General features: G+C 41.3%; 1 protein-coding gene across 1 annotated transcript; it reads left to right on the top strand.

Moving 5' to 3' along the window:
* Positions 1-14,138: 14,138 nt before the first annotated feature.
* Positions 14,139-15,125, top strand: LOC120089021 (uncharacterized). The gene is made up of 3 exons (XM_039046456.1): positions 14,139-14,457; positions 14,707-14,768; positions 14,868-15,125. The coding sequence occupies exons 1-3, from the start codon at positions 14,139-14,141 to the stop codon at positions 15,123-15,125; spliced, it is 639 nt and encodes a 212-aa protein (XP_038902384.1).
* The last annotated feature ends 214 nt before the right edge of the window (positions 15,126-15,339 follow it).

Raw genomic sequence — 15,339 nt, forward strand, 5'->3', positions numbered from 1 at the left:
TGGCAAGCAAATCTCCATCCAAATCAGTGCCGAGACGTTGGCACTTGTTTGTATTTGTTTCTATCTCTTTTCATCATTGTATTCCATCTTCTTTATCTCTGCATTCACACACCATGTATTAGATGCTAAATAGATATATTGAATGTCTCGATCGTTTTCATATCCCCTTCTCTGTCTATTTCCATTCCTCCGTTTATCATTTTCTTCTGAAGTGCTCTTAATCCCTTGGTAGTTAATATGAAATAAACGAGTACTTAATCAGTGTTAAAGAGATAATTGTGTTTAGCTAAGGCATGCTAGATGACATTTTCACCTGTGAGAGCAGAAGTGAAGATGCCATTCTGATCTATCGAGAGAAGGTCAGAAGAATGCATTAACTAGAGTGAGAAGTACTTCCAGAGATGGAAGCAACCTTGTATTCATTACGTTCGTCTCTATTTCACCACAGACATGTGGGAACGCGGCCGATCGATAAATCACTAAGGGAAAAACGGAACCGTACTTATAACTTTAACGTAATTAAAGAACTTGCACTGTTTATATTAGTTATCTTTCTCTTTCTGCTTCGTACATAAGACTTGCCATCGCATCACATGATCTTTGTATAATCTTCATAGCTAGCCTTAACCTCAGTATCTTGTATCATGAAGCCTGTATCTTGTATCATCTTAGCTTAGGTTTACTGCACTTTATTTTATTATCGCATTTTTATTGCTTTCCTTTACTTTAACGCATTTTTAATACTTGTACAAACCATACTTTTATAAATTGAAAAACCTGGTCACATGTATCATAAAAATAACTCAATAACCTCAAACTGTCCTTGTGTTCGACCTCGGATCACACCGAGAAACTTGCGGTGGAATTATACTTTGTTCCAATGCCAGGAAACTTGTGACAACGCACAGAATACTGCAAGAACATTCATTAATAACGCATATCTAGAAGTAGTATTGCATGAATTGAGTCAAGTCAGGTCATTATTGCATATTATTGAACTTGAATCGTGCGTGCATATCATTGCATAAATCCAACGTTACATGTTTATGGTGTCGTTGCAAGGGATTTGGTTACGGTGACGTGGACTTGTATCTTGTATGCATCACTGTATATCTCAATTCTTTGTCATCAACATTCCCATGAGGAATTATGCATCACCCAACCTATATGAATTTTCGCCTAGGATTTCGAGGCCTACTGTTGAGGAGAACGCAAGGTTCGAAATTAAGCCGGTCATGCTACAAATGATCCAAAATGCAGGGCAATTTGGGGGTCTACAAGGTGAAGACCCGCATGCCCACCTGACCAGCTTTGTCGAAATGTGCGGCAACTTCTCATTACCTGGTGTAACCCCAAAGAGTATAAGTCTATATTTATTCCCTTACACCTTGAGGGATAAAGCCAAGAAGTGGGCTCACTCTAGAGCCAAATGAAATTACATCATGGGATCAACTGGTGGAGCGATTTATGAAGAAGTTCTTCCCACCAACCGTCAACACAAGGCGACGGAAGGACATGTTGAACTTCAAGAAAATGAAGAATGAGACCCTGAGCACCGCCTGGGTGCGATTTAGGAGATTGGTGAAAAACTGCCCGCATATCGGGATCCTCGATTGTGTCTTGATGGAGACCTTTTATAACGGCCTGAACAGATCAACGCAAGTTGTTGTTGACGCCTCTGTGACAGGAGGTTTTATGGACAAAACGTATACAAAGGCTAAGGTCATCCTTGACCGCATATCGCGGAACATGGATGATTGGATTGATGATGGCTATAGAGCTCGAGGCGCCGAAAGAAGAAAAAGCGAAATTGCCATTGTCCCTGCGGAGACAGTGATCACATTGGCCGCCTAGATGGTTGCAGTGACCTCTATCCTTCAATCGATGGCAATTAATCAAGGAGCCATCTCTCAACAATTAGCGCAACCTGCTGCGCCGGCTCAAGTGGCCGTATTAAGTTGCGTTAATTGTGGAGGGGCTCACATAGCGAAAGTGTGCCCATCGAACATCCAACAAGTATGCGCCATCCAGAATAAACCCTTCAGCAACACCTATAATCCCGGTTGGAAAAGCCATCCTAACTTTGGTTGGGGAGGTAATCCTAACCAAGGGGGGCCAATCAACCATTAAGTGGCAGTCGAGGGAATCCTCCTTTTCACAATAATTCAAATCAGGAGCAACCAAGGCAATCGCATTACCAACAACCCTCATCTTCTAACACTTCTGGAAGCTCATTGGAGACACTGCTCAAACAATATATGGATAAAAATGACGCAATGATGTAAGCGTAGGCATCTTCAATTAGGAATTTGGAGATCCAAGTGGGCCAGCTGGCATCTGAGCTGAGAAGTAGAGCACTAGGAAAGTTGCCGAGCAATTCAGAAGCCCCAGGATCTATTGAAAAGGAGTAATGTCCCTAGGACATTGGGCAGGCAAGCAGAACCACCTGCTGGGATGTGGATTGCGCTCACTCATAGAAACGCATCTTCCGGTCCATATCTCACCACTATGTTTAATGCTTTCCTTAAATTCCTATATTTTTGAATTCTTACATTTTGACTTTACTTCTTCATTTAGTTCGTTCTTGAATTTATGCATTTAATTATTCATTTATTTCCTTTGCATTTATTTCCGTATCGTCTTTAATTCTTTGAACTTTTCTGTAATTAATGCGTTAGTCTTTAAAATGGTGAATGAATGAGTAAAAAAGAGAAATTTATTGCCGCAAGTCATGACAACTTGCGTTGATGAAAGAAGAATATATATATATAATAAAATCATATAATTAACAACAAGTATGCAAGGTGATAATTGATGAATCTTGAACCAATAAGATACACTTTGCGTTCAGCCAACTCAACTGTATTGAGCTGAGGGGTGTGTTGCGTGCGTATATGTCTTTTGTCCGTCCTTAGCTAAATGCACTATGTTGAGGTATCCTCCAGAAATGTGTTTAGTTAAGGGGTGTGTTGCGAGGATGTATGCGTTGTTGCCCGTCCTTTGCGAAGATGCATTTACGTGGGTGAGCACATTACGTTAATCTTTATCTTGCGTCCATTCAAATAATATATTAAAGACAATTCTTTTTATAATTTCACTCCATATCCCAAGCAATGATGATTCTGCAGACGAAAGGACATTTTTCTGAAATTTCATAAATGAGGGAAGTTCGAATGACGTGCCTTTTGAGCTTCTCGAGGCCTGTCGCCGCAAAAGTCGCATTGGGCCCACTACGGCCCAACCTATAAATAAGACCCTTTCCTTCGTATGAGAAATCTTTACCTCATTTTGCATTCGGAAACCCTAGCACCTACAACATACAAAACTTCCTTCTTCCCCAGTATCCCAACGATTTTCTAGTTCTCCCGAGCTTAGCTTCTATGGCTGAAAAAGCTTCCAACCAATCTGCCTCACCATCAACCCCTTCCCCTGACCAAGTCGCTATCCGAGAGGTAGCATTCCTCGCTGCCAACCACAGGCTCGCTGCCCAAGCCCACACCGTCCCCAGACTTGCTGAGAGAGCCCGAAGAAACCCCTTGGCGATTAGACCTCATCTGTTCAAAAAGGCGGGAAGCACTGAGAGCACACCAGTTCCAACTTCTGCTGTCTCAACTGAGAGTGAAAGGAAGAGACACGATGACACGGAGGTATTTGGCAATATACTGAGCAATCTGGAGCTAAGAGGTGGATTACTCGAGGCAGGGGTTGTAAATCAACCACTGTCCATGGAGGAGGAGACGGTGGTGGTGACGGAAGAAATGGTGGTGGCGGAGGCAGTGGTGACTGAAGAAGAAACAGAAAAAGGCATTCTGGCCCTAGAGACTCCTGAGGTGACTGCCAACACAGAAACCTATGACGAACCCTTCAGAATTATGGAAGAAGAGATTGCGGTGGAGGAGACTAAGAAGGCTGAAGTTGCTGTGGAGACTCCTGAAGTTGCGATGGATGAGGTTGCAATAGAGAGGCAACCAGTAGTAGCTGAAGGGAAAAAAAAGAAGAAGAAAAACAAAGGGAGAAAGGCTGGAGAGGCTGAATCTTCTCATCATCGCAAGGAGAAAAAGAACAAAGAAAAAAAGAATGATGACGAAGATGATGAGGCCAAGAAGGAAAGGAAGAAGAAGGAAAAAGAAGAAAGAAGAATGCGTCAGCGTGAAGAAAGGCGCCTAAAAAAAGAAGAAGAAAAGAATCAGAGGGCTGCTAGGTCAGAAAAGGATGCAGAATCATCCTCCATGAGGGAGGATAGGGGGGAAACAGCGCAGTTAATGGAGCTGGCGCAACCCGAAACAACGCAAGTTATTGCGACCAATGAAGGAGAAGAAAGAGAAGGAACCCCCCTGATGCCACGTTGCAGGGAGAATGCACCGCAAGGGTCTATTATTGACCCTCAAAGACTGATCATCGCATTGGAAGAAAAAGAAAGAAAAAGAAAAGAAGAGGAGGAAAAGAAGGAGTAAATGGATAGGGGAAAGCTCATTATACCAGAAGGGAATAGAAGAAGAAGACTGAAATATGAAGAGATGCGCAACAATAATATGCTTGCGAGGATTGAAGAAGAAAGGAGATGCGAGGAGGAACAACGCTTATTGCTTGCCCCCGAGCAGTTTGTAGAAGAGTTTGAGAGAGAAGAAAGAGAAGAGGAAGAAGAAGAGAGAAGGAAAAAGGAAGAAGAGGAGAGGAAATTGTTGGAAGAGAAGGAGAAGAAGCGCAAAGCTAATATGCAGCGCTTATAGAAGAAGAAGGGCAAAGAACTCACAAAACACAAGAAGGAAGAGCAATGCAAAGATCGGGAGAAGAGACAAAGGCAAGCAGCCCGCCTTGCATTGGCCAAAGAAAAAGGCAAGGAAATCGCGGAGAGTAGCGAGCCCGCATCGGCCAGAAAATTTCCATCAAAGAAAAAAGAGAATGACGATGTGCTGATAGAGATGGGCTTCTTTCCTGCGCCAACGCAACTACCTGACCTCATCACAAGTGTGATTGTGGAACATGGCTGGGACACATTTTGCCAGTGCCCATCCATCATTGTGCCATAGGTAGTGTGGGACTTCTATTACGGACGTCTACACGGAAACAGAGATGTGGTGACCTTCAAAGGAGAAATAGTGTCCTTCAGCACAAGGGACATCAACGAGATATATCAAATGAAGGACAACCCTGATGCATCGGGGAACAAAATTATTGATGATCCCATAAAGAAGCAGATGGAGGATGCGCTCATAGTTTTAATGCAACCGGGCACGAAATGGTCGGTTTCACTCAAAGGTATCTGTACCTTGGAATCCAAGTCCTTGCTTCTGGAGGGAAGGCTCTAGGTCTATTTGGTCAAGAAGCGACTGATCCCAACAACGCATGACAAAACTGTATCAAGGGATCGAGTCATGGCTGCATACTGCATCGTATGCGGCATTCTTATCGACGTAGGGCAGTTGATCACAGGGCAGCTTAGATTACTAATGGGACATATCCGAGGGCAGTACTTCTTGCCATGGATCGTTTCAAGTCTGTACCTGTTAATGGTCGTAGGAATTGATGAGGAGCCCATGCCTGAAGTCCACGGCCTCATCAACATCAAGATCTTGAGGATGCTCCTCAAGGACTCCTCACACTTCCCCGAGCTACCTACAAATAGGCCAGTAATCGATTTGAATGCGCCGCAAGAGCCCAGGCCCAAAAGACAATGAAGAGAAGGCAAGGGAAAAGAAAAGGTTCAAGAGTCACCAATGCAAGATCCAGAACCAATGGACCCTCTTCCCTTAGTCATTCGCTCTCCATGCCCTCCGGGCCCACCCGCACAACCTTCTTTTCCATTACACGAACATTTTACCAACCTCCTTCTTGTCCCAACTTCTCCAACTGTTTACCCAGCAGCCCCAACTTCACCATCAGCATCATCACCGTAACCCCCCATTCCACCGCCACATGTTGATGACCCACACGATTTGGGTGAAGGCACCTCTACCCAACCCCAAAGCGATGTTGGTGAGACATCGCAGGCAAAACCCTCCATCACCTCCATGGCTGCTGAGTTAGCAGAAATGTGATCCCTTTTCTCTCAGCAACAACAACTTCTTTCTCAACAACAACACTTCTTCAATCAGAGATTTGAAATGGTAATAGAGTGAATTGATGATATTCAGTGCAGTGCAGCCACATCAAGGGACGCGTTGATCAACATGCAGTGCAATATTTATAAAATCCATCTGCACCAGAGACAGATTGTGGAACGTAATCAAGAGTACTTCAACTTTCTCACCGCATATCTTCATGATTCGATGGTGCCTCCGCATCTCTGGCGCACTTGATTTTTTAAGAAGCTTCTCCTGCACCACCTCAAAATCCTCCTTCAGATCCTCCTGCACCTCAGCATTGATCTTTACCTTCTTTTATCTTATGCAGCCAATTTTTTTTATTCTATATTCAATTCATTCATTTTTCTAAGTTGATCAAATTCTTTGATTCTTGTACAGGCAACAAATTTTGTATTGCGTTAATTTATACTTATTTGTATACTTTGTTAATATTCAATACAATGAGTACATATTCACTCTACTTTTTGTCTGTGCCCTTTTTCTTTATCATCCTTTGTCAATACTTGCAATGTTCTTAATCTTTTACTTTTGCGTTCTTCATTGCGTTGCTATGATGTATTATATGTTTATACTTAGAAACATTTCCCATACTATGTAAATTCTGACTAACACTTAGTTAGTTCTTAGTTTAGCAGTACTTTACCTTTTATCTTTCAAAGTTCTGCTCAAACCTTTTTTTTGAATTTTTTATTCTAAGTGTTTGTCTAGTCTATCAAAACAACGCAATGAGGACCTTGCTCATCTTTAAATTGGGGGGGGAGGGAGGTCTGAGTAGATAAGATCAAGAATATGCAGTATTTAAGAAAATGCATTCATTTTCTATTATAAAAAAATATTTTTTTTTTCAAAACTCCAATGTCAGCGCAAGGGAAAACCTCGTAGTTGGGTTTCCAAGAACAACGCAGTATGAAAAAAAAAGAAAAAAAATAATAAAAGAATGCAAGAGACAACTCCTCTGAATATCATGAGTTAAAGTTGAAATTAGCACACAATCGTAGTTGGATGTTCGCATGACACCCGTGGGAACAAACAAAAACGAAGAGTGTAAGCATGATCAACAGTCTCGAGTAAATGATGTAAAATTTTTGACCACTATATGTACATATATCAAGTTGTTTTGACAAGAAGAGATAAACATTCTATTTTGAAAACTAGAAAAGCAGCTTTGAGCAAAATTTTGTTATATAGAAGAATAAAGTAGGGCTTGTTAAGAATTAGCAAGGATGGGAAGAAATTATGTTGTCAAGAAATATGTCTAAGTATAACATTCGGAGCAACCAATTGACACAGAAATATAGGATAGGAATTGAGCATAATTGCATTAGTAGAAGATATGCTTGAGGACAAGCATATATCTAAATTTGGGGGTGTGATAACTTATAGAAATACAAGTTATTTATACTACCTTATCTAGATATTGCGGCCAAAAGTGAGTAAATATGCGCCGATTGTATGAAAATTAGCTTAGAAATACAATAATTATGAATTATCGCAATTACACCTACTAACATCATTAAGATGGAAGAAACGGATATTTCTATTCTTTTTTGCAGGAAACCAAGTCACCGCTTGCGATTAAGGCTCAACGAGAAACTGACCAACGCATCTCTGTCACATTGTATAAGACCCTAACACTAAATCTAAAGTAGGAGGTTAAATAGAGAAGAAAAATCCTAAGAAAGGATATTGGGGCAAAGGGGGGAAAACATCAAAATTATCCAAAAGGGTGATAAAAAATCCAGATGCCTATGAAGGGCTTAAAACATGTTGGACGCAAGAAGGCATGGAGGATGGAAGCAAGAAGACTTGAAAAATGGATAAGGGTTGCATACAACCAATGCAAGGGCATACATGAGCCATGGGGACACGGGCAGGAGGTATGCATCGAGTGAGCATGCTAAGTGCGCAGGCCATTCATTGAAGCCAAGCACACAGTCCATGCACCAAGCACGCAGCCATGCGTCGAGGACAAGCGCGCAGCCCATGCGTCGATGGTGTATGTCGAGCGTGCAACCCATGCATCGATGGTGTATGCCGAGGGCGCAGCCCATGCGTCGATGGTGTATGCCGAGTGCTCTGCCTATGCATTGAACGGGCAAGCGGGCAAGCCATCCTATGCGTCGAAGCACTGCCGAGTCTGTCGAGCAGTCATGTGTCGATGCGCTATGCCAAGCGCCCACCCATGTGGCGAGACACACCCATGCGGCAAGACACGCCCATGAGGTCAAGCGTGCCTATGCGGCCAACGCGCAAGCGCCTAGGCAGCACACCCGTGAGTCGATGGTCAGCGCCATGCATCCATGCTTAGTAGGCCAAGCAAGCACACCTAGCAAGCCATGCGTCAAGGGTGAGCGGCCACCTTATGTGTTGGTGATGGCCAACTCGTGCGTTGGCTAAGTGGGACTTTGATGAAGAAAGGGTGAGTTGCTATGCGTTAAGGATAAAAGGTAAGGCAAATTGAGGGAGAACTTCAAGGGAGGATGCCAATAGTATACGAGCATAAGTCTTAAACAATTTAAGTAGAGAAATATGTGAAGTATTTAAGTGATTTAGGTGGCAAAAGGAGGATCACAAAAAATTCTAGTAAGAGGTGGACAAAGGCGATATCATACAATTGAAGTCTTATCACCCCAAGCATGAGGTGGGTGAAGGAGATTTCATGCAAAAAAGGAGATTTTGGCTGGCAAGCTGAAATGAGAACAACTCAAGGCTACGCTGGGTAGGCTAAGTGTTGGCAGCTCCAAAGTGAGACAAATGGGAGTTGAGTTGTCACCATGGGGTGAGTTTGGAATGGCTATAAATAGAGGGGTTGGGCAAGAGGAATTTATTCATACCATCACCTAAATTATGTGTTGAGAGCATATTTAGAGAGTTACGTTTGAGTTATTAGGTTGCCAAGTTGATTAGAGATCAAAAGAAACAAAAGCTTGCGTTGGTGAGGCATTGAGTCAGCCGGACGCATAGCTAGCCCACACCCTGCGTGCACGCAGCACTGTGTCTGCCCGTCCGCACGTGCCTCGCTCGACGCATCCCACGCGCTAGCCCAGCGCAGTTGCCTTCCTTGTGCGACGCATCACGCCTAATGCAACCCACGCCCAAACTCGCTAGCCCCTATGCGGCATAGCACACACACCTTGCCTACTGCCCAACGCCTAGCTGCCTACCACGGTCCAAATAACCTCTAAGGAAGCTAATTTTCAGATTGTGGCTAAATTTAAGTAGGGTAAGCTGGTATTTTCATTATATAAATGGTATTTTGGCTAGTTTGACATTATTTATTGATAGAACAATTATTAATTGAGGAATTTTCATTAATATGGAGGAATTGTCAGTAAGGTATTCCCAAGGTGATTTTAGTGGAAAAACTTGCTTGCAGTGAGTGTTTACTTAGTTTTATGCATTAATATATGGATAAATGCAAGTACAAAATACATGCTTATGATGTTATGTGGGACTTTGATGAAGGAAGGGTGAGTTGCTATGCGTTAAGGATAAAAGGTAAGGCTAATTGAGGGAGAACTTCAAGGGATTATACACAGACTACATAAGTTAGCATGCTTAACAAAAGGTGCTTGGTGGGAAAATATAGTCGGCCTCGGTCGGCGGGAAATAATAGTCGGTGACGACCGGCGGGAAATATAGTCAAGTTACCTAAGCATGACTAGCGGGAAAAGAATTTTCGATGTGCACATTGGCAGAAAAAGAGGGTTATAAGAAAGTTTCCATAAAAAGTTGTTAAGATTGATAATGTGTCCATGATATGAGCATGCCATGTATAGCATGGAACTGGAGAATGATGATTGAATGAATATACACATGATCATGCATAAATTATACTGGACTTGTGATTCTATGATTGATTTCCCAAAAATATGTTTTGCAAAAGTGATTATTATTTTAAAAGCACCACTCACTGGGCTTAGTAGCTCACACTCTTCCAAATTTTTTCTTATATCCCCCCTAGGTAGCAAAATGAAATGTTCAGAAAGGAGTCTACTAACCACCGACACATCAGGACTTGGTAAATTCTCAGGGCACGGCTCGAATCATGTAATAAAGAATATAGGAAATTAAACTATGTGTATGAAAGTTAGATAGAGTGTTGTAAACATGTTGAAATCTTTAATAGATAAAGGGGGGAAATGTTAAATTTAAATGTTGTCTTGGAATACTACTTGTGTACCCTCACGCTCCCTTCTAGGTCTTGGGGACTAAGGCGAGGGAGGGGGTGTGACAACTTGGTATCAGAGCAAAGGTTTACGTAAAACCTTGGAAAAGTTGAGTCTAGCATAAGTATAAATAGAATCTAGGAAAAGTAAAGGAAAAAGGGATAGGTTAAAGCCAAAGTGGCATCAGGAAAAGGCTTACCGAAGGTAGGGAAGCCATATAATATTAGAAACTAGGCCAAGTAAAAACCTAAAAAGGAATAAATATAATGAAATATATTAGGTAAAACCTAAAGTAGAACCAGGAAAGGTTAGGAGAAAGAAATGAGGAATAATAAGTGGATGTAGGGAAACATGGGAAAGGGGAAGTGAAAATAAAGAAATTAGTAAGTAATAACCTGAATAATGTCCACGATAGGAAATGAATCCGAGCAAACAAAACTGGTGGTGGAATGACTCCAGAACGCAAACTGGAGACCGCGGCGCTAACCCAGGGAAAACCCTGAAAGATCTGAGAATAGTGTGAACAATAATACTAAATATCCTATTACCTTGAACAATTCAAACTTGGTAGGATCCCGAACTAACATGGGATGTCCACAGTGTGGTAAAAATCATAGCGGTCTTCTGAAAGGGACCGGAATTTGCTATGGGTGTGGCAAGGTTGGCCATATGTGCAAAAATTGTTATACTTTTTAGAGAAAAACAAGGGAGCTCCAGGAAAAATATCAACGAGAACTGGCCGAAGGTTCGAGTTTAGGAAGTAACAACATACTGCCTGAACTAACGGTGGAACAAGAATGTACGTGTGCAGGAAAGAAGGATATTCCTCGACGTATCGTGATCGAATTCAAGGAACAGCTCACCTATGACTCTAACAATGCGGAATCCTATAAATTTTGTATTTTCTGTAAGGAAATAGGACATGTTCAAGAGAGAGGTGTGTATGGAGAAATGAGAGGATGCGTCTTAACTTTGAAAACTTATGACTATCAGAGAACGAGTAAACAAATAACTATGTAGACTGGAAGAAACTACTACTGTAAATAGCAACAATGTTCATAAATAAAAATAGTATGTTGATAACATATGTCTAATTTATATGTGAATGGTTGTAGACGAAATGCTAAGAAGTGGAAAATGTAGAATTGGGCAACCCTATGAGAATGAAAGTGAAAGTGCCTCAAGCTATCGAAAAGAAAAATCCAGGGAGGAAGAACAAATGGATAAATTCACCCGTAGACTTCAAGCAATTTCCCAGAAACTTATGCTCTGATACCAAGCTGTCACACCCTGCCCCAGACCACCCTCTTAGCCTAAGAAAGGGCGTGACTGTAGCAGCTATAACCCCTTTGGTTGACACTTACTGCCTAATAACTCTTGCGGAATAACTCTGATACCAAAATATAACTTATACACAGCGGAATATCTTTTGGCCAAAAATTTATTAATTCAGAAAACATAACATATTTAGAGTCATTACAACAACAGATTCATAAGTCCCAAAACCCACAAACCCTAGACCCTATATGACCAACAATAACATGTGTACAATATTAACAGTAACCACCTAAACAGACGGGCTACAAAACTCTTTATCCTTTAGTGGCAGGCAGTTGCAGAGCTATCTTCTGAGGATTTGACCGCTACTTGGGGGGAAAGGAAAACATTTGAAAACGGGGTGAGTTTGCCCCCAGTGAGTGACTTAAGAAAGGTAATTTATTCTCATGCAAAATCTCAATAAAGAGTTCAAACTGAAATATAAGCTTCTACAGTACTTGTATTGCAGTGTAAACATTTTCCTTGCATAAAGCATATAAAGTTGTTTTAATCGTAAAACAATAAAATTGTTTCTCAGTTGAAAGTAACCCCACTGTGGGTAAAACTAATCCCAACACCAACTACTAGTCAAGAGAGAACCCTTTTGCTCAATCTCTGACTCTAACTACCTACGTGCACGTGGCCATACCAAGTACCATCATACCTTAGGTACTTTTGCTCTGATACCTTCTCAAATGTCCTTCAGTATCGAGCTTCTAGGATACCTTCTCAAACGTCCTTCAGTATTCAATTGGTTTGGTACTTTCTCAAACGTCCTTCAGTACCAATAGATACCTTCTCAAATGTCCTTCAGTATCTAGTTGGGCGGATATCTTCTCAAATGTCCTTCGGTATCGCGTTTTAAGTAAAACTAGTCATAAATGGCTTTCTCTTTCAAGCATGTAAGTATAACACATATAAAAACTTAGCTTTAAAGTTACTAATGCATGCTGGGTATATTTAACACATATAAATAGCTTTTCAACAAACTTCCCACACATGCATGCGTTTAAAATATAACTCATGGTTTGCTTGGAAATCACTTTGTAAAACTAGTTGGCATGAGAATAATCATATTTAAAACATTCTTTCTATAAAACATTGTAAATCAAACATTTTAAGAAAATTTTTTAGTCAAAACATTTTAGTCACTCACCTTGATCGCTTAGGAACTTTTCACTCTAGTAGTTCCTTTTCTACCTCGGGCTCTCTTTTCACCCCTAGAATTCAGATTCAATTTACAGCTCAGATTACTCATAGTTCTGTATCTTATTTTGAGATACTTCCTTCTACATACATATTCTAAAATGTCTCAGGAATCTTACCCTAAAATTTGAGCTTAGAACTTCTCGTGATTTAGCCGGAATCACAGAATCTCTAAGACTGGTTCAAGCCTACCCGATAGCCTAACCCTTCTATTTTTTCCTCATTCTCTAGTCCGATTCCTTGGAGCTTCTTCTCCAGAAGTCCCCCCATGAAAACTACACTCTTTTAGCTTTCAGATGGCTTTGGAATCACATCAAACTCACGAGTATTCTGGGAGAACTCCTCGTCCCAATTTGATGCTATTTTCCAGACTTCACTGTCCAATGCGTCCACTTATGACTAAAGCATGGGTTTGGCTCCAACGCATGGTTTGCTCCACTCTCCCTCTCTCTTCACGTAATTTATGAATTTGTGCTTCGAACATGAATTCTCAAGGCTCTATTTATAGGCGTCCAGACTTCCTCTAGTGTTGACACCACCTACTTGGCTGCATGGCCAAGTGTCTACCCCTCCCTTCATCAATGCAATCTTGCATCATCTTGGCCCAAGGTGTCTTCTCCACATGCGTCCACCTCAATTTCTTAGTCTTAAGAATTTCTCTCAACAAGACACATGGTTTGGCTGACGTTTCCTTTTTGACCTCACATTTATGCATCCAACTTTTTCCTAACGCATAGCATAACATTTTAACTCAATCATTGCAAGAAATTATCCATCACCAACGCATATGGTGACCGTCCATCCTCGATGCATGGCTCACTAGGTAGCATCGCACGGCATGCTTGGCATAGGCGCATGGTATTGGCCACTGACACATAGGTGTGCTTGGCCGCTCGACGCATGGGTGTAACATCAGTATTAACTCTACCTACACCAGGTAAAGAGTTTGAGGTTTATTGTGATGCATCCTGACAAGGGTTAGGATGTGTGCTGATGCAGGAGGGAAAGGTAGTAGCTTATGCTTCTCGATAATTAAAGAAGCACGAATGTAACTACCCTACACACGATTTAGAGTTAGCAGCAGTTGTGTTAGCTCTAAAGTTGTGGATACATTACCTGTTTGGTGAGCGATGTCATATATTCACAGATCATAAGATTCTGAAGTATATCTTTGATCAGAAGGAGTTAAACTTGAGAAAGAGAAGATGGATCGAGCTGATCAAAGATTATGACTGCACAATTGACTATCACCCAAGTAAAGAAAATGTGGTAGCTAACGCCTCTAAGTTGAAAAACCAGATCAGCTAGAGCTAGTATCAATTCATTAAAGGGTACACTGATTCATGAGTTGTATAATGCTATGGCAGCATTATCAATCGATCAAATAGGAGGATTACTAGCTTCATTTGAAGTACGTCCTACTCTCGTAGAAGATGTTCTACGTGAACAATTAAAGGATTCTGATCTTCAAAAGTTAGCTGAAGAAGCAGGTAAAGGATTGAGGATGGACTATCAATTAAGAGCGGACAAAGTGCTAATAAAAAAGGGTAGGATATATGTACCCAAGGACTTAGCACTTAAACAAGCCATTCTAGAGGAGGCACATAGTTCAGCCTATGTTAGGCATCCGGGAAATACGAAGATGTACAGGACATTAAAGAAATCGTACTGGTGGCCTGGTATGAAAAGAGAAATAGTAGAGTATGTTGACAGGTGTCTAATATGTCAACAAGTTAAACCGGACAGATAAAGGCCAGCAAGATTACTTAATCCACTCCTAGTACCAGAGTGGGAGTGGGAGCATATTACGATGGATTTCCTGTTTGGATTACCTAAGACACTAGCGAGCTATAATGGTATATGGGTAATTGTGGATAGATTGACAAAAACAGCTAAGTTTTTACATATTAATGTTACTTTTACCCTAGACCAATTAGCTAAGTTGTATGTGGATCGAATTGTGAGTCAGTTTGGAGCTCCAGTTTCAATTGTATTAGATCAAGACTCCAGATTTACATCGAAGTTTTGGCCTAGTTTGCAGAAAGCTATGGGAACCAAGTTATATTTTAGTACTGCTTTTCATCCACAGACGGATGGTCAGTCTAAACGGACAATTCATACATTAGAAGACATGCTGAGAGCATGTATATTGCAATTTAAGGGCAGTTGGGATACGCATCTGTCGTTAATCGAATTTACGTCTAACAACAGTTACCATTTGAGTATCGGAATAGCACCGTATGAGGCACTGTACGGAAGACCATGTAGGACTCTGATATGTTGGGATGAAGTCGGTGAAAGGAAATTACTAGGTCCAAAACTTGTGCAACAGACAGACATCAGATAACGTTAAGATTATAAGAGATAATTTTAAGACGGCTCGAGATAAGCAAAAGAGTTATGCCAATAAGCGGAGAAGAGAATTGGAGTTTGAAGTTGGCGACAAAGTATTTCTTAAGTTATCTCCATGGAAAGGAATACTCAGGTTCGGTAGGAAAGGGAAATTAAGCCCGAGATATATTGGACCCTACAAGATAATAGAAAAAGTTGGCCCGATGGCA

This window comes from Benincasa hispida, chromosome 10, assembly GCF_027475165.1.
Source record: "Benincasa hispida cultivar pf3 chromosome 10, pf3_genome.v1.1, whole genome shotgun sequence".
NCBI lineage: Eukaryota > Viridiplantae > Streptophyta > Magnoliopsida > Cucurbitales > Cucurbitaceae > Benincasa > Benincasa hispida.

Excerpts from the sequence above, each read along its gene's own strand:
- LOC120089021 (XM_039046456.1), top strand. The coding sequence starts at position 14,139 with ATGGCAGCATTATCAATCGATCAAATAGGAGGATTACTAGCTTCATTT. Across the intron at positions 14,458-14,706 it reads GAAATCGTACTGGTGGCCTG|ACCAATTAGCTAAGTTGTAT; the intron begins GTATGAAAAGAG and ends CTTTTACCCTAG. Across the intron at positions 14,769-14,867 it reads TTGGAGCTCCAGTTTCAATT|ACGGATGGTCAGTCTAAACG; the intron begins GTATTAGATCAA and ends TTTCATCCACAG.